Raw genomic sequence first — 20,000 nt, forward strand, 5'->3', positions numbered from 1 at the left:
TGCTTGGAAACACTGTTTTGTGTGTTCCCTGTAGTCCTCACAGATTACATACATCAGGCATAGGGTTTTGTAAGTAGTGACACACAGTACTGTATGGTACACAGGTAAAGCTCATCTGGGTTGGCATACATTTGTGCGTTGTATGTCTGATGTGTGTGTAATTATGCCTGTACCATGCCCTCAATCATATGTGTGTTACAGGGTGTATGTGTGTATCTAGCAACATGTATAGTGTAGTACAGCAGTATGCCACCTATATTAACAACTGTGCACATATGTTATGCAGGGGGTTGGCATCAACGACTAAGGTGGTATACTGGTAATACTGTAACTGTACTTTGCATTCATTGCAATGGATGACATCTTTCTTTATGCATTAGCTTGATATATACCTCCTGTGGCTAGGTGGTGCATTGTGTCACATACAGTGTGCCATGTACTGGTGTATAGTCTTACATACTGGCTTCTCTTTGCTGCTGTGCAGAACATGGTTTGATATATAGAGCATGCCAGGCACTGTCAGCCAGTTGTGGCCTGAGCACTAATATGTGTTATTGAACATGCATATCCTCTGACAGCCAATCGGATGCTATATATGGCAGTTAATTGATATCTGTACTTTAGAATGTTAAGTGTGCCACATGACTTGCTCACACATATTGTTTACTTTTCTTCCAGGGGCATGGCCCACCAACGCAACCCGTGTTACACAGCTGTAGAGGAACAGGAAATACACACAGCCTGGTGCAGCACTACACCCTGCTGTTCTCTAGAACCAGCCAGGACCAGCATGAGAGGACTGCACTGTGGCAAGATCTTATTCATTGGATAAATGACATAGGCATGCATAACTGGACATATGAGCAGGTACGCCATCACTGCAGTGATTTCATTAGACATGTCCAGTGGCAAGCGTCTGATATCCGTAGACAACAGCTTGCCACAGGTGGTGGGGTAGCCATTCATCCCCCCCTCACCAGAGTGGAGGAGCTGCTCATAAGCATGGTGGCTCCTGGCCAACAACAGAAACAGCAACATAAACGTGTCATCATGGAGTCCAGAGCCACCCAGCATGTTGACATGGAGCGTGCAGGTAACATGCCCTATCTGTACACTACTGTTACCTGTATTGGTAGAGTATGCATATGTGAGATATGTACTGTGTGTTTAGCAGTTGTGCTGCCTAGTGTTGTGCAATACTGATATGTGGAATATAATCTGTATGCCTGTGACTGTCGATTGTTGTACTACTGTAGTTTAGCAAACTCACAGTAGCAATGCCACAGTTGTGGCCACTGACAAACTGTCTCATATTCTTGTAGGTCCCTCTGGTGTGACAGCTAGGCAGCCGGTCGATGCTGGTGAGTGTGCTATAAATGTAATATTGGTAATGAAATGTGCATGTTATAGGTGAGGTGTAGGCCATGTACACGTAACACACCTACGCATAATGCATGCTGTGCATGTTTGCTGTGAGACTATGCACATCTCAGTAATGTCAGTAGCTGCCTCAATCACATGCAATACACAGAGCATCACACACAATTGTGGCAACACCGTACTGGACATTGGATAGGCATGGTTGATACACATGTACACAACATACTCAACTTTGTCATACACAGTACACCTTAACATGCTACACATGACGTATCCAGACACCCGCTGTAAGGTCACACTTCAGTATCCCACATGTCATCCACACAGTACACATAATATACCTGAGGGATAGTGGCCTATCATGGGGCTGTGTGGCACTCTTTGACACATAACACATTCATGTTAGGCAATGCTCCCTATTGGGCACCTTACAAACCCATGTAACAAGTGGCTGTGTAATTGTGAATGTAGCCACGGTACTGCAGTTCAGGCACAGCATGCTAGGTGGTGGTCTGGCACACATTAGTAGCCTTGAGTGACCACATGATGCATGATGATGATGGCTCATGGTACTACACCCCATCCAGTTACAGTGACCACAGTACTACACATAGCAATCATTGCTATGCACCTCAATGTTGTGTGTGTGCAAACATATGCACCTATACACAATATACATAGCAATCATCATTTGTACAAAGTGACACATATATGTCTTGCAATGCTATTGAGTGTATAGGTCACATGACACACATTGGGTATGTGTGATGTTCAATGTTACAGTCATGTTGTAGCATGCCACGTCATGACTGGCACTGGCATGTCCACAATATGTCCTACACTCACCATAACCACTGTACAATGGCCATGTTGAGCAATGGTATTCCATCATGTATACATGCACCACTCATCCTGTGTGTATACATAGCATGCATGTGCTAAACCTGTGTCCACAATTATCTGCTACAGACACAGACACTGTAATCAGAAATGGATATCACACAGATACACATCCAGCCATGGTATGTATACCTGTGAGTGATGGTGCACAGGATATTGCAGACCTTTTAATACTTGCACAGCAATGTTGTGTCCATGTACACATTGCATTCCAGGGTGAGGCCAATCACTGAACAACAACACACATGCATCAAAGCCATGTATACTGTTAATAACAAGGGCTGTCTACACTCGCACTGCATGGTCATGAGCAACAAATTTTCGGCATGCTGACACATGTGATATGACTGTTTGCCTTGTGATACTGTAACCCACCTTAAACCACTATTGAGTATGTTTTGGATTGCTGGTGGTGTGTGTGGGTATCTGCTGTAGTGAGGAGTGTATTTGTGTGCATGTGTTCATGCATTCATGTGTGCATGTATGCATGTGTTCATGTGTGCATGTGTGCATGCATTCGTGTGTGCATGTGTTCAAGCGTTCATGTGTGCATGTGTGCATGTGTTCATGTGTTCATGCGTGCATGTGTTCATGCGTGCATGTGTGCATGTGTGCCAACATCATGTACAGGTCGTAAAGTGTGTTTCCTGTCTTCCTCCCACAGATGCTGTGATAGGGCTGGTTCACTGCAGCAGGGAAACTGATGTCACTGAGCCACATAGTGATAATGAAGATAGGTGTGTGGAGGCACAGGCATGTTTGCCAGGGTCTGTCATTGGGACACCAATTGACAGTACACAGCTGTCCACCCCATCCATGCATACAGTCATACTGCCAATACATCCATCATCAATGTCCATAGCTGAGGGACAGAGTACAGTTGGCATTGGCCAAGACAGTGTGGTATCCATGGCAAATGCATCCCAACACAGCAGCCATACCCAAATGTCTGGAAGGGTACCACATAGGCAGATGTCCAGGGGTTCTCGTAGGAGCACTGCTGCTCATCATGCCACTGGCAGACATGCCACAGGAACATATGTAACAGTACACCAGACAGGGACTAAGGGCACAGAGGGCACATAACACCACCATCATTGACAGTATCTGTGACCTAGCAGGTGCCATCCATCATTACACCGAGGTCACTGATAGACATTGGGGAGAGACATTAGATATCCTCTGCAATGTCATGTCCATGTGTCAGGACAGTGTGGGATGGTTGAGACGTCGATGTGGACATATGCCAGCATGCTCTGTATTACACAGTAACACTCCATAGTTTCTATTGGTGGCCAGTATGCATTGTACTACACACATTCCAGAACCTGACTACACGTGTGTGTATGACATGGTTTTATACTATGCTGTGGGTGATACTGTTACTATCTGTCATTGTTTTGCATTCTGGTAGTATACATCACTTCCACAGCCTGACCATAAACAATCGTTAGATGATGTCTTGACAACCGACACACAGATGTAGGACACACAGCAACATTTGGATCCTTCAGGTACTATACTAAGCCAGTAACCACTGGTATTCACCTGCACCCATTACTGACATCACTCCTGTTTGGCATATAGCTCTCTTAGGTACAAGCAGTCACAGTAGGGATATGTCCGTCCACGTCTGGTAATGCATACTGTGGCCTATAATGCATTCTCCAGATGACACACACATCCTGCACAAGGGTATCATACAGACAGATGCCTGTTGTCAAACCCATGCTGGAAAGCTTTAAGCCAAACTAAGCATAGTCATCCACCTTTATGGAACATATTATCCCCACAGTACCACATAGGTAGTCACCAACAACATGATGAACAGGTACCAATGTGTACATGCAACCAAGTGTTACATCATCTGTCCTTTGTTAATCACATTTCCAAAGCTATTTTGAGATCCCTCGGTGGATCACATAAGCAATAAGTGGTCTGTATGCATATCCACAAATATTGTTCAACCCCTGTTATAAATAGTCATCATTGACAGACTTTGCTGCGTTTGAACAGGTCTGACATATACCTCGGACATAGACCCTCACACACACATTCCAATAAGAACCATAATGACTTTGTGTGACACAGATGACCTAGGCCAGGGATCACTGCAGTGGCTGGCCTTGTCACAAGCATACAGATGTGACCTAAGGTCTGTGAAGCAGCAGCACAGTCTGGCAAGGATAACAGCTGTGTTTTGGGAGAAAGCATGGTTCCCACACATGCAATCATTGAGGTAACATGTACGTATATGTATTTGCCACACATCTAACTCACATGTGCAATGCATACTGATATGTCATACAGAAGTAAAAGCAAAATGCACAAAACATTGACCAACAGTGTCACACACACTCAGCAACTGCAGGATTCAAACCCCTACCTAATTACTGCATGATACTAGAGGAGTACACATTAACATGACGCGCTATACACATTACTAGGAGCTCTCTTTTCCACAGGTATATTTGTAGGATGGTGACATCATCAGACTTCACAAAGGTTAGTTTACCACTTTTGAGGTGTTTCACTACTCTCCTAAAAGGTTGTTCTTTCCCAAGGAGACTACACACAAACACAGTTGTCCAGTGCAGGACTCAAACCCCTACCTAACTACTTTATGATACTAGAGGAGTACACATTAACATGACGCACTATACACATTACTGGGAGTTCTCTTTTCCACAGGTATATTTGTAGGATGGTGACATCATCAGACTTGACAAAGGTTAGTTTACTACTTTTCAGGTGTTTAACTACTCTCCTAAAAGGTTGCTCCTTCCCAAGGAGACCACACACAAACACACACACACACAGTTGTCCAGTGCAGGATTCAAACCCCTACCTAACTACTTCATGATACTAGAAGAGGACGCATTAACACGACACGCTATACACATTACTGGGAGTTCTCCTTTCCACAGGTATATTTGTAGGATGGTAACATCATCAGACTATACGAAGTGGGTTACATTAGGTGACATTAGATGGGCTACACTGAAGGAATGTCTAAACACTTTGGGCATGTGATCATCAAAGGTGAGTTTACTATCTACCTGTGTCCCCAGGGCCATAAATGACTTTCTCCGTACATGCTGGATTACCACCTATGTGATAATTTGTGTGCACTTTGTTTTACCCAAAGGGGATGACTATGCATTATTTGCCATTTGGCTTGAGGGCATTGTTTTGACACCAGGTATCTCTGTAAGACACTTCTGGAGGATGTCTGTGTTAGCTGTACAGTCGATTATGGACCACAGTTACCATTCATCTGCAAACCTGTTCAGTCATGCACCTGCTGTGCTTCCCTGTGCCTCTGAGCAGTATCTACTAAACAGGTGGGGTCCCAGGACCAAGACCTGTGTGATGCCATTTGTGACTGGCTTAGAGTTGGACATGGTACCCGCAACTGTGAACATGTGTGTTTGATCTGTGAGCCACTTGGCCACCCATCCTGTGTCATAGCTGTTAATGTTCAAGCTGGTACACTTGTCCATGATGACAGAGTGGGGAATGGTGTAGTAAACCCTTAGTGAGGTCCAGGTGGGCTGTGTGGACTACTTTCACCTCCATCTATGTTCATGGTAACTGTTTTAAATAACTCAACTAGGTTTGGGAGCCAGGCTCTGCCTTTAACAAGGCGATGTTGTGTAGAGTCCAGTGTCTGGAGAGCTCCAATGTCTCAGTGTATGGGTTCCATGCAATTGGCTCAATAGCTCTGTGGACCCGGCTGAGTAGACATATTGGGCAATGGTTTCCAGGTTCTGTTTTGGCACACCCTTTGTGGAGCTGGATGACTGTTAGTGTATGCTATTCTTTGGGTACATAGCCTGTGGTACGGCTGAGTCTGGACAGTGAATGTAGGTGAGTGTGTAGTTCCTTATGGGCCTAGTGTAAGACGCAGCCTGGGACAACATACAGTCACATTGATGCTATGTTCTAAGTTTTGGGTGAGGGCTGTCTTTACCTGCATGTCCATGATGTCTGGGTCTCTGCATCCTTCTGTGATGGACACAGGCCCTTTTGGGGGTGATGGGGGGAGTTTACACTGAACTTGCCCCCCTGGATGTGGGCAAAGAAAGTTGGTTTGGTGTATTTCATTCCTTTTTTCAGTAGCTGACAGCATATTTGGAAGTTGACACCTACATGTCTGGTATAGCGACCGAAGGCTTTGTGGTTGTTATTCTTACATTCCTTGGCTATTTGTCTTTAGAAACAGTCCTTGGATTATTTTATGTGTGATCATTGTTTCTTCCTGATAATGATCAGTGATGCCTTTCCTTTAGTGAAGTTGGATCTATCATGTGTTTGTTTCCTCCTTCTCTTGTCTAGCTTATTTATGGGCAACAAACACCTGCTTGTTGTCCTATTTTTGGAGGAGTGCATCTTGGTTTTATTTGTGATGTCTCATTCCATTCATCCCTGTAGATGTTCATAGGATGCACTTGTAAATGTTTCTGCAGATTGCATACCATTATCCTATAGCAAGAGGTCTTCAGAACTTTCCACTTTGGTCTTGGGAAGTGTGCATTTTGCTTTTGCAAATGTCTTCACGGTGGTTTCATTGACTGGGTGTAGGGGCGGGATGTGGATGTCCAGTGTGATTACTTCAGGATCTGATATTCCCAGCGAGGGGTTTATCTCTGTTGTGGAACACTGGTACCCCATGTTGGTGATGATCATGTCCAGTATGTTGTCACCTGTAGTGGCCATGCTGACCAGCTGTTCCAGGGTGTTAGAGCTTCTTAACTGTAGGACACATTGGGCAAAGGACATTGTATACGAGTAATTCACACACTCAATGTTTGGGTAGTTGTAATCTCCTCATATAATGGTGTTTGATAGGACCTTTATATTTGCCATTGTTCTCCGGAATACTGTGTGAGGTTCCTGAGACAAGGTACATGATCTGTAGCAGGCTACAATCTGATGGGCAGCTTTGCCCAATGTTAGTTGCACTTGCATAGTCTCCAAGGCCTCATGCTGTGCCGGTAACCTGAAGGTGTGGATATCCATAAGGTAAATAGCTACACCCCTTCCTTTTGTATTTCACTTGTGGTTTTGGGTCCAAAGGTCAGAGTGATTGTTAGTGTTTTACATGGATCATATCCAACAGCTCTATGTTTGACATAGCTTTGTATGTTAGGCAGTGAACACCTCTGAGTAGGCGATATGCAAGGGAGTACGGATGGAGCATTTTGCGATGGTCTGTGTATGGCATGTATTTCAGGCCACTAATGCTCTTTGTGAGGTATTGCTGCTGGCTTTCCAGTTGTTGTAGTTGTCTTGTGAGGTACATAGCAACAGTGGCATTGTACTCTTTTATAGTTCTAGTGAGTGGTGAGTAGAGGGGAACACTGTCCTCTTTTATTCTGCACGAGACTCATTTTGTGATGAGGTGTGCCACATAAGAGGGGTTCTTGACTACTGTGGGAATGTGCTTATCACAGTTGTATCCACTGTCCACCTGTGACCCAGGGTCTCTTGTCACACAGTGTGAGGTATACTACCACCTATGTTGTAGTTCTTGGCTACAGAGATTTTAACAAAGGTGATGATAATGCACCTTTTGGCATTGAGCTACAGCACATGGCTTAGACAACAGCCATCTGTCTCAGTGAGGCCCTTTTGTAGGATGTCCACATCTTTAGTGTTTACAATGATGGCTCCTAGTTTGCAGTCCTCTGGAAACTTCAGTAGCCACAGACCTTCCATGTTAATGTTTACTTCAGGGAAGTAGATACTACACAGCCTGGGAAGTTATCTAGTCCCATGGCTGCTGTGATACTGGTTTTGGAGAGTGTTGTTTACCTGTGCAGCCATGATGACAGCAACTTTGCAGTCTTCCATTATAGACATGTGCTCTTTCATGGGTGAGAGGGGGGTAAAGTTAACCCTGATCCTATCTGCCAGGATGTTGCCAGTATCAGTTGGCTCTGTACATTTAGTGCCATTGAGCTGTAACTCAGAACAGATCTGAGTGTAACCATGACTTGGACCTGTCTGTTGGGCAGAGATCTCCTTCGTAGACAGTATGCAACTGAGTAAAGCTTGGGTTACATTCATTCTTGTTGCATGGGGCAACTATTTGAGGCCAATAATCCTCTTGTTAAGGTACTTCATTGGTCTTTCTAGCTGCTGAACATGCCTAGTCAGATTCATCGCAAGTGTGTTGTGGTACTCTCTGACAGGTCAGATGACTGCTGAGTAGTGCAGCCTCCTTTGACCTACATGCACAGACCTTGGCAGTTTGTGTGTACACATAGCAGGATTTTCAGACCACTTTGTGAACGTGTTTCTGGAAGTAGAGATGACTATACACATTTGTCCATAGATCCCTTATTATCACATCCGTATTTAGCCTAAATGTGTGAGCAATGCCCAGTATGACCTTTCAGTATCTTCCTGCCTGACATTTGCTTTGTTTCTTTAAGTGTGTGAGCATGCCCAGTATGATCTTTCAGTGTGATGTTGAATGAAATCCACTACATTTGTTGGAGTGTGTGAGCACGCACAGTATACACATTTATACTATATGTGTATGGTAAATCAAGGTGTATTTTTACAGCAGGGCTCACCTTTGTGTCATAGATCAACAGGGATCATGCTGTGCCTGCAGGGCTTCCATGAGACACTTTGCATAGACCTATCAACATTTCTACATACAGGGGGGACAGCTATTCTTTGTGCATTTCTACCCGTGGGCACACCGGATTGTTACTGTGGGTGTACATAGGATGTGGGTTTCACCTGACACTTATAAACATTTGCTGTGCCTGCATTGCTATGTACAGGACACCATTACAGTCTGTACTGTTGCCTATCGTACTGGCTTGGGGCATACTACTGTACTACAGATCTTAGCATCCATTGTCACATATATTAGCTTGCAACTTCATAGCCTACACATCCCACATCACAATGCCTGGCCTGATGTTCTCTGTCTGCATAGATGTGTGGGTGAGGTTACCCATTTGCCTCATTAGGGGCATGCTACAGCATTGCTTTGTGTTTGCATTAGTGTACAATTGTCCTGCTGTTTCTGTGCAATTGTATTGCTATCATGGCTTCATGGTTCAGTACTGTGACTATAGTGCACAGTATCCTGGGTTCAAGCCCTGTCACTGCTTTTTATTTTCATGCTGGACAGACCAGACTGCTTAAGGAACAGTAAAGCAATTATGAGCATGTTTAACTGACTTTGCTCAACTTTGCCTGACCTTGGCCAACATTGCACAAGCAATTTTGTTTACATATACTAGATATTGGTAACAGCTGCTTAGCACTGCTTTATATTGCTTAAAACATGGCAATCATGCCTCAGGTGGTTCTGCAGGGCTGCCTATGTCGGATGCACATACTAAACTCCCTATACATGTTTGGAAACAGGTAGTGTCAAGTTAGGCATCCCTTTTATTTTATGTGCAAGTCAGAGAGAGGTATCATTTCCAGGGTTCCTACTGAGCCAGTGTATGTGCTATGCATTGCTTCTTTGCCAAGGCCAAGACATACTGGGCACACCTCCTTCTGCCTACTGGGACAGGCTCAGGTTGTTCCTCCTCCGAGTCACGCTTTGCCTGTGCAGGTCTTGACAATGGTGGGGGGCTGTTTAGCCCTGCCCCATGCTGTTCCTGCTGCAGCTGTTTTTGCAGGATCATATTGTGTAGCATGGCACATACCATGACAATTTGGGTACATGTAGTTGGTGAGTACTGCAAGGCTCCACCAGATGTGTCCAGGCACCGGAACCGTGACTTGAGCATCCCAAACACATGCTCAATTTACATTTCATGTTTGTGCGTGTGCCTCATTATGGAGTTCTTGTTCAGGTGTGTGTGCATTTCTGATGGGTGTCATCAGCCATGGCTCCAGTGTGTATCCAGCATCCCCCACTAGGTGACCGTCAGGGATGTCCCCATTGGCAAATGTCTGGTACAGCTGCGTCAGATGCCAGATATGGGAATCGTGGTAGCTTCCAGGGCAGTCAGCACACACATTCAGTATTATGCCCTGGGCATCGCACACGACCTGGCAGTTGATGGAATGGAAGCCCTTGCGGTTGATGTAAGCCCTACCCCGCTCACCGGCTGGTGCTTTGATGTGTATGTGCATGCAGTCAATTACACCCTCTACCTCAGGGTATTCTGCTATTTGCTGGAAGAGACGCATATTGCTGGCCAATACCTCACGGGAATTGGGGAAATATACATGATCACCGACATGTGCTGACATGGCATTCAGGAACTGGTGCAGTACCCTGGATGCTGATGCCTGTGAAATCCCCATCATATCACCAGGTGGTCTCTGGAAGGTACCTGTTGCTAGTATTCTTAGGCCAACACATACCTTGGTTTCCACTGGGATGGGTTCCCCTCTGTTGGTTCTGTGTGTGAGATGTGGCCTGCACAGCTCAACAATTTGCTGCAGGAGCTCTCTGTCCACTCTATAGCGCTCCACTATCTCCAGCTCATGTAGCCCCTAATTGGTTACCCTGGGTCTGTACACTCTTCTCTGTCTCCTTACTGTGGGTTGCACAGCAGCATTCGCAATGGCACCACCCTCAGCATCTTGCACATGTCGCCTTATAACAGCAATGGCAGGCCCTAACATTTTTATGTCTCAGTTTAAGCTTTTTAAGTTTTCACTTCTCTTTGTTGACTGCAGTGTTGCAGTGTTTCTGAGAAAAACATGGGGGAATGTTGTTTGAAGAGTTTTAAGTGCTGGGCTGGGCTGGGCTACTGTACTGCCTGTGTAATTGGCTGATTCTGATTGATTTCACCTGGCAACTCTGCTAGTTCTCCTTGGTTAACTTCCTACTACTTCTTTTCCTTCCTTTTCCCTTTCTGTTTCCACAGGGGGCAGCACCGTGCAAACAAGCGCAAACACGTGCACACGCGCGCACACAGGCTTATACAAGCTTACACAGGCTTAGGCGGGTGCACATTCATGTATACCAGCTTAGACGGCCTAACACAGGCTTACACGGGTGCACACCCGCACACACAGTCTTAGACGGGTTTATGGGCGCGCGCACACACACACACGCACGCACACACGCATGCACACAGTGTAAGCAGCTTTGCAAGAAACTTTAGTGATAGCCACGGCGTACACCTTCGGTTTCTGAGTTTCAGTTTAGACAACTGTAGACACACCTCTCCTAGTCCTGAGTAACTCACAGCAAACACATGCCACTCTGCTCCAATAAGCTTACAGTCTTTTTGATACATACCCCCTCATGATGTCACCCATCTTCTACTCTGTTCCTCCCCTTATCCTACTCTTACAGTCTAGGGACATGGTTCACATAGCAGGAAATATTGGGATTCACTATCCTTATCCTCATTTGCATAGGATTGCCTACTAATGCTTGGTTACATCTCTCACACTGAGCTTCCCCCCTTAGCAACCACTACTCAGTAACCATGTTGTCTTCAGTCTGCCATTCACTTGCATGGCAGATGAATATTTTGAATTAAATCATATTTGTGGCTTTTAAATTCTTGATTTTCTGATTTTTTAGTGTGCCGCACGTTTGCACAGCGCTGCGCTATGCTTAAACATCGGAGATCGAGGAAAAAAAATACTTTTTATTATTTTGCAACACATAAAAATGCCAATGGTCATATATTTGGCCATTGGCATGCTTCATCAACTGGATGCATCCTTAATCTGGAGCTGTCATGGCTCCATTTTGCTGTTTGCAGAACGGTACTCAGTTGCCAACTGAGTTCATTTCTGCAAATAACACTACTTTTACTCGGACAGATTAGTGTTTCCTGGATCGCAAATTTACCTCATTTGCATAGCTTTTAGCAGCAAATGAGGTAATTTGCATAGACTAACCCTGTCCGTGCAAGAGTCGTTTTAGGAGCTCTTTTGCACGCCCCTGCCGGCTGTTCCTGGATCGCTCGGCAGACATGTTGGCTGCATGGAATCTTACACTACTCTTAGACTATGTGCAAGCCTTCGTGAATCCATCCCAATGTCTTCTGGGTAGACAGAAGTTATATGTGCGTTACTGATGAGAAATGTAATTTAGTTTGCATATTATCATATTTTATCATAAATATTTGTTAATATTTTGCCTTGACATATGTGGGGACTAATGAGAAAAGAATTGCTACACTTGTTGTATATAACTACACTAGACTGTGATTATTTTCAATTAAATGAACATTTGAAGAACCAGTGTATGCCACATCTTGTGAGACAAAACAGGATGGACTATCAAAATCTGCCCTGAAAGACTGTATAGCAAACAAGTACTCCCCATTAAAGAAGCAATTAGAATTCCTAGGTAAAAGGAATCAAATTCTCCAACTTATACGAATGTGATAAAGGATACAGACTCCCTTTCATCATTGTGTAGTTCAAATGAAACAAGCCTTTATAATTGAGACTGATAGATTAGTGATCCAACTGTAACAGCTGTACAATAGCTGAAAAATATTCATTACAAATTTTCAGTAATAAATGTGCATTTTTTTCCTTTCGTTTTAATCAGGTACCTATGATGGAAAAATTGATTCCTGCAAAGGTGATTCTGGAGGGCCGATGGTATGCTACACTCCTGATGGGGCAGCCTATGTCTGGGGCCTTGTAAGCTGGGGGGAGCAGTGTGGACTTGCTGGATATCCAGGTGTTTACACAAAAGTCGCATATTATTTTGACTGGATAAGTCGTCATGTTGGAAGGAATACCATAAGCAAATATAATGTGTAAACTTCTAACAATGATGCATGAAAAGCTTGAAATAAAAGTTTTAACAGTTTTGTGATTTCATGACTCTTACTTTAATTTATTATAGAGCACTCATGCTCTGAGGTTCATATCTGAACTGTGATGCTATTCAACCTTCCACTCACACAGCAGGCATAGTTGTATATTTCATCCTGTCTGATCATTACATTCTGCAGTCATTATCTCTTGTGTAATGGTTCATTCACTCATATGTTTATACTAGACTAATGAACACTGGGGTCTTTATAAGATAATCCATGCATCCCAAATATATTCCACGAGTTATTGTGCCTCAGAGGTTATTTTAAGGGATACATGTTAGTTAGGGCATGATTTAGTAACTTCGACTGTCCGTCAGAGACATAGGCGTCAGACCTGGGGTGAATTTCTGTTTTCCTATCCAATGATCCAGGTTGCACAAGAATTAGGCTACTGAGGGGGCTGTGCTTCATATGGATGGTAATCCAATTCCAGATAATGGGGATTCTCTGAGATGTATCTGCCCCTCCAACATGTCCTATTTAAGTTGCAAGCAAAGTTTAAATCCTTAGATCTATTAGTTCTAGTGCTGTTCATTTTGTGGATATGCAAAAGGTTCATCAGAGAAGGATCCGGAGATGCCTTGTATGCCAGGAATAAATCACCTCTCAGCAGTCTGTAGGAAACAAAGCATAGAGATAGGGCTTTTAGGAGATCTACATAGGACATTGTGTTTACAGCTTGGATTCGTTTTGTGAGGAACCTCTGTGGACATTCCAGTTGTTGCATGTGCCCGGTCAGGTACATAGAGAAGGGGTGTTATACTCAATGATGTGTCTGACAATGGCTGAGTACAGTGGTACAATGACTTCCCTGGACCTAGATGCCATGGCCTTACTTATAAGGTGAGTGACATAGAATAATTTTCTTATAACCTTAGCTACATGTTGTTCAAAAGCCAGGTTACTGTCTACATGAATCCCCAAAACCCTGACTACTGAGTCTAGTTTTAGGGTATTTTATCAATTAGGTAGTTTCTGGGTTGTTGACATTCCAAAAGGTACTATTATGCATTTCTTTGCATTGAGTTTTAAGCCATGACTTTGGCACCAGTCATTTCTCTGTGTTAGACCTTCCTGTAAGATGTTAGTATCTTGGAGTTTTTTTTATGGTTGCTCCTAGGTTGCAATCATCTGCAAATGTGGTGAGCCAGAGGCCTTTGGCATTGGCCTTGGCTTCCAAACAATAGATGCCAAAGAGGACTAGATCCAGCATAGTGCCCTGTGGGACTCCACTGGTGACTGGATTATTTGTGGATGTGGTATCTCCAGTCCTAACTTCCTGAGTCCTGTCTGTGAGTCAGCTTGCTATCCAATGAGTTACACAGGGATTTATACCTATTTCTGAGTTTTACAATGCCTGAGTGAGGCATTGTATCAAATGCCTTAGCTAGGTCAAGGTTGGCAGTATGCACAGTCTTGCCCTCATCCATTGCCTCGGTGACATTCTCAAAGAAGACATGACCTGCCTTTGACAAAACCAAACTGGGTTGGGTCCAATGTATGAAGGTTTTCTGTGTCATTGTTAACAGTCTCCATGCTACTTCTTTCCATGGCCTTGCAGATGAAACTAGTCAGACTAATGGGTCTGTAATTTCCAGGATCTATTGATGGTCTGCTCTTATGAAGAGGGATGACTACTTCAGTCTTCCATTCACGAAGCACAAACACCGTGCAGAGGCCATAGTTGAATAGTGACACCAGTAGCCCTAATAGGCCATATTTCAGGCTATTTATGATGTATCCTGAGATATTACAGATTATACTAGATGGTATTTCCTGGGGGCCATCTGGGGCTAAAGTTGGAGCTGAATTTGTTAGCCAAAAGATTTGCTATATTTTCCAGTTTCATGAAAATGGCTCATTTTACCAACTGTTCAGCACACTGTTGTGTGCTGCCTTTGAGGTTTTATACATGGCTAAAGAAGGCCTTATAGTTGTTCTTGCCCCAGGACACTATCTTTCTCAAAATTCATTTTTTTTTGGAATTTATTATTCCTCTTGGTTGTCCATTCAGTTTGATAACACTTTTTTTGGTGTTACGTTTCCTAATTTTAGCTACATTTTTCATTGTTGTACAATCTGATTCATTTAATAATTCAACATGGTGGTTTGCCTTTATAATTTGTTTTGGGCTTACTTCTGGTAGGCACATAAGCCTCTATGTAATCACTAACACCGTTGTACAGAGCTTCTCTCAATATTTCCACATAGGCTGCACTGATATCTGGGTTTGGAAGGCCTTGACAGGTTATCATGTAATAGAAGCCAGTTTGTCCTGGAGTAGTTTGTAACTATTACAGGGTTTGCTGAGGTTACAGAACTGAATTTTATTTTGAAAGAGACTGCTTTGTAGTCTAACCTTACCAGAGAGGGCAAAAGGCTGGGGGGGGGGGTAAAGCATTCTCCCATATTTGTGAGTACTATGTCCAATATGTTTGTACATCTAGAGGCGAATGTACTAACTGGCCCAGGATGTTTATGTTTACAAAGTCTAGGAATTTTTGCATCTGCATATCTGGGGTTGTGTAAAATTCCCAATTTATAATAGCTTAATTATAGTACCCCATGAGTATGGTATTTGGTTGAATGGTGAGTGTCTCCAGAAGGTCTAAGTATGAGCTATGGGTTTCATGTGACATAGATGGTGGCCTATAGCTTGCTAGGATATGGTATTCTATGGGACTTTGTATATGGTAACCTAGACATAGAGGAACTCCATCCTGTTAACCAACCTAGAGGTATGCCTGTTATTGATGTAGATGAAGACACCGCCACCTTTAGTTCTTGTCTGTGCAGTTTCTGATCTAAATGTTTGGAAGGCACTGAAGCTTTGCACTACCAGGGTACTCTTTGTGGCTTAAAACTATGTCTCAGTAATTGCGCAGATGTCCACATTCTCCAAGGTTAGGAGTGTTTGGAGTGAATTGAACTTCTTGTTTAGAATCCTGGCATTGAGCAGCAACACCTTTAAATTTCCCTGGGTAGATTTGCTGTGTTGGGAAATTTGTCAATTTATCTTTGCCTGAAAAAAGGTTCTATGGGAAGGGCAATGTTTTATCAAATATTCAAAAGCTTAGAGGTGATAGATGCAGACCATCCTTGGCAAAACAATGGGGTTTGTTAACCATGTCTTCCCACACTGACAAATATTGTATCCTCCCTAGAATGACACCAAAAGCTAAGCCAATAATTAAAGTCAATCTGTTCATATTGTGGCATCATCCTTGGTGAGGGTAGAATGCTGCTCATTGCTAGGCACATACCAGCCTATGACACATAGTCTGAAAGCTCCATAATGTCTCTCTTCATATAGTGTAGGGAGGTATGCCTCACGTCATTTACACCTACATGGACTATGATGGAATCATGCTTGTACCTGTGATGTAATGATTGAATGTGTGCATAACTTGGTGGATCCTGACACCTGATGGGCAATGGACCATTATTTTCTCCTTATCCAGCCTGGTGAGAGGGGCATCAATATGTCATACAATGGAGTCCCCTATGACTAGAGTCCTGGGTAATGTATTAGCTTGACTTATGGGTTTGATTGTTGAGGCTCCACTGGATGTCCTTACATTCACTGCTGCAGTATTCTTAACAGATGGGATTCCCTGCCATGGAAGCCCAAACATCTGGCCAGTCTACCAAAGACTACTTGTTGATTTTAAAAGGTATACCAAATATCACCCGAATGCTGCTGGAATAGCATAGTGCATAAAGGTGATGTTCAGGCTTACCATAATCAGAGCTTCTTTTGCCGCCAGTCTGAACATATCTTTTTCTGACACTTGAATGCATTTTTGTTCTCCAGTGACTACCTACACTGGTTTGCTGACTTATATTGCAGTTGCAGAGAAGTCCCCCATTGGGGATTTTGTTTTTTCTTACTTTTTTTTGTGCTCCTTCAGGATAATGTCATCCATTAAGGACAAATGCCAGTGTGGAAGACAGATTCCCCATAAAGATCACCACAATAAGTGTCTTTTTGTCTAGGCACTTCTCATGACCATACACATTGTTCTATTTGTCAGGCGTTCATTCTGAAACATATTCATAGTAGACTTTCTGCCCTTTCCTTGTATCTTGAGAACCAGCATCTTAAGCTTCTCACTGAAGAGACAAAGGAAGGAATTTCCCACCATGAGGGCCAACCATTAGGGAAGAAGAAAGTGAAAAAGGTATGACTGGAATATTCCGCTATCCAGCCTCTGCCAGGTGTTTCTCCCGAGTTAATTACAAACCTGGAGGCTGACCAAGTTGCATTGTTAGATTTCTCTGCCACAACCATCTCAGAGGCCAGTGAGGGTCCATTTGGCAGCATGTCTGAAGAGGCGTTGCAAGAATCCATTTCAGCCATTCATGGGGAACCATGGTTGATTTTTTCTGAGGGGCCTAGGTGAGTTCCTCAGTTTTTAGTTGGGGAAGAAGTTTCAACTACAGTTCTTGACTGCTGTTCTGGGTCTGAGCCTTCCACTTTTTTGGAGGGGATGTTCCTTCAAAAAGAAACAAAAAAATAAAAATGTGTCTTCTGCTCCTAGAGATCCACAAAGTGAGTGGCATGCCTTCACTCAGGGGCTATTTACTGCTTCAGTGTCCTTAAAACCTCATCAAGGGCTTTCAGTTCCTGCTTCTACCTGGTTTTCTACTCCCCATAAAAGGCCTAGAGAACAGGATTCTTCTGAGGATGAGTCAGATTCAGAAAATAAACTAAAGTTCCTTCTTCTTTAGACTATGGTATCAGAGGATGAGGAATCTATTAGTCCAGATGTTCCTTTTGAGGAAATTTCCTTTGGGGACGGACTCTCTAGGATGACAGACTTTTTTTAAGTAGGATTGTGCTCAGGTTTCTGATATTCATAAGAGGTACTATCAGTTGCTGCAGCTGGAATCCCTTACACCTGTGGTTATTCCTCCTGTTTTGGCTGCTTTGCTGAATACTTTTTCCAATGCCTCTCATGTGCCTGATTCTCTGGCCCCTGCTCCCAAGAAGCCTGACAAATTTTAGAGAGTATGTAAACTATGCCAAGAAATAAAAATTTAATGCAAAGCTTTCGGGCTAACCACCCTTCTTCAGTACATAAAACATTACATTTCATCTTCACTTTTAAATAGGGCACATTTAAAATCACGACAAAGCCAGCCTATCAGTAATTATTAACAATTATTACTTTTAAAACAACAGTACCTAAAATTCAACAAATATATAGATATACACATACACATATGTTGTTGTTGCTTGTCTTTTGGCTTTTCCCGATAAGGGGTCACCACAGCAGAACTCTGGTCCGATAATGATTGGCAGTAGATTTTTACGAAACACCAAGGTGCCAGCTTGACACTCAACCTTCAACAAAGGCACACCCATTTACGCACACATGTCTTTCGAACACTACCCAACCGTGGGGAGGACATGCAGACTCCACACAGAAGGCACGCCCAAGCCCAGCTAAGAATCGAACAGGAGAACCTCTTGCTGTAAGGTAACAATGCTACCGCCGTACCACCACGGCATCTATATACACATACACATATATATACGCATACACATATATACATACATATATATATATATATATATATATATATATATATATATATATATATATATATATATATATATATATATGCACACACACACACACACACACACACACACACACACACACACACACACATCTCAACAACATAAATTATATAGAAAATACATAAAATAGTTCAGACAACCTTACTATCAGTTATAAAACTAAAGGTTCTCTCTGTCTTTTTACTAATACAGGTTTCAAACTAACTGCATTATTTAAACCTGGCTCAGCATCTGCCTGGAGTCTAACAATCCATTCATATTCTTTCAATTCCAACATATTATTCATGTCACCTCCTCTATTTCCCATAGTCACTGTATCTATCCTTCTGAATTTAAACCTATGCATACTATTATTCTCAGATATATGTTTACTAAGAGCATTAGTAGATACATTCCTTCTAATATCTGATTTGTGCTCTATTATTCATTCTCTTAATTCCCTTGTAGTCTTACCTGCATAGAATGATGTGCATGGTATACATGTAGCTAAGTGTACCACTTGAGTTGTATTACAAGTTACATTAGTTGTAAAAGTATACATTTCATTAGTTTTAGGGTGTTTAAAATTATCCGCTCCGTCATAAATGTCACTACAACTACAGTTATAGCACTTTTTTGTCCCTATTTTACTTTGAGTTTTTCCTTTAATCTCCCTAAAGTCCTTATAACACAATTTCTGTTTCAGTGTTCTAGGTTCATAGGTTCATAGGTTCATAGGTTGGTACTAGACTATCAGCCTTAGGGTCTATACAAGCTTAGCCATAACAATTCCCTGGCTATTTCTTCCCACACTATTTACTTCCCTGAAGCCCTGTCTAGCAGGGCGACTGATGTAATCCCCAGGGTGAATTTCCTTTCTCCTATCCAATCGTCAAGGTTCATTTTGAAGAGGTCCAAAGAGCCACTCCGTTCGACATGTATGGGCAATCTATTCCAGAGTCTGGGGAATCTCTGGGTCAGGAGCCTATCCCTCCAGCATGTTTTGTTTATTGTGATGACAAGGTTTAGATCCCTGGAGTGTGTGGCTCTGAGGGATTGGTATTTCTTTAAGTGTAGCATGTCCAACAGCTCTGGGTTTGACATGGCCTTGTATGTTAAGCAGAGATCACCTGTGAGTAGACGATCTGCGACAGAGTATAGCTGGAGTTTTTTAAGGCAGTCAGCGTAGGGCATCTGCTTTAGGCCTGTGATTCTTTTAGTGAGGTATTTCTGCGGCCTTTCCAGTTGTTGCAGATGTCTTGAGAGGTACATACCAAATGGGGCATTTTATTCTATAATGGGTCTAATGAGGGATGAGTACAGTGGGATAATGACCTCCTTTTTTCTGGATGAAAAGCCCTTAG

General features: G+C 43.0%; 1 protein-coding gene across 4 annotated transcripts in view; it reads left to right on the forward strand.

The window, feature by feature from the left end:
* The window catches only part of CFI (complement factor I), a 790,564-nt gene extending 777,498 nt beyond the window's left edge, over positions 1 to 13,066 (forward strand). For all 4 annotated transcript variants that reach the window (XM_044062133.1, XM_044062135.1, XM_044062134.1 and 1 more), the window contains one exon: positions 12,794 to 13,066. In XM_044062133.1, coding sequence (XP_043918068.1) covers positions 12,794 to 13,011 — 218 coding nt within the window. In that variant the 3' untranslated portion in view covers positions 13,012 to 13,066. The remainder of the gene's footprint in view (positions 1 to 12,793) is intronic.
* Positions 13,067 to 20,000: the final 6,934 nt, after the last annotated feature.

Source organism: Protopterus annectens, chromosome 2.part1 (genome assembly GCF_019279795.1).
Source record: "Protopterus annectens isolate FY-2018-M chromosome 2.part1, PAN1.0, whole genome shotgun sequence".
Classification (NCBI taxonomy): Eukaryota; Metazoa; Chordata; order Ceratodontiformes; family Protopteridae; genus Protopterus; species Protopterus annectens.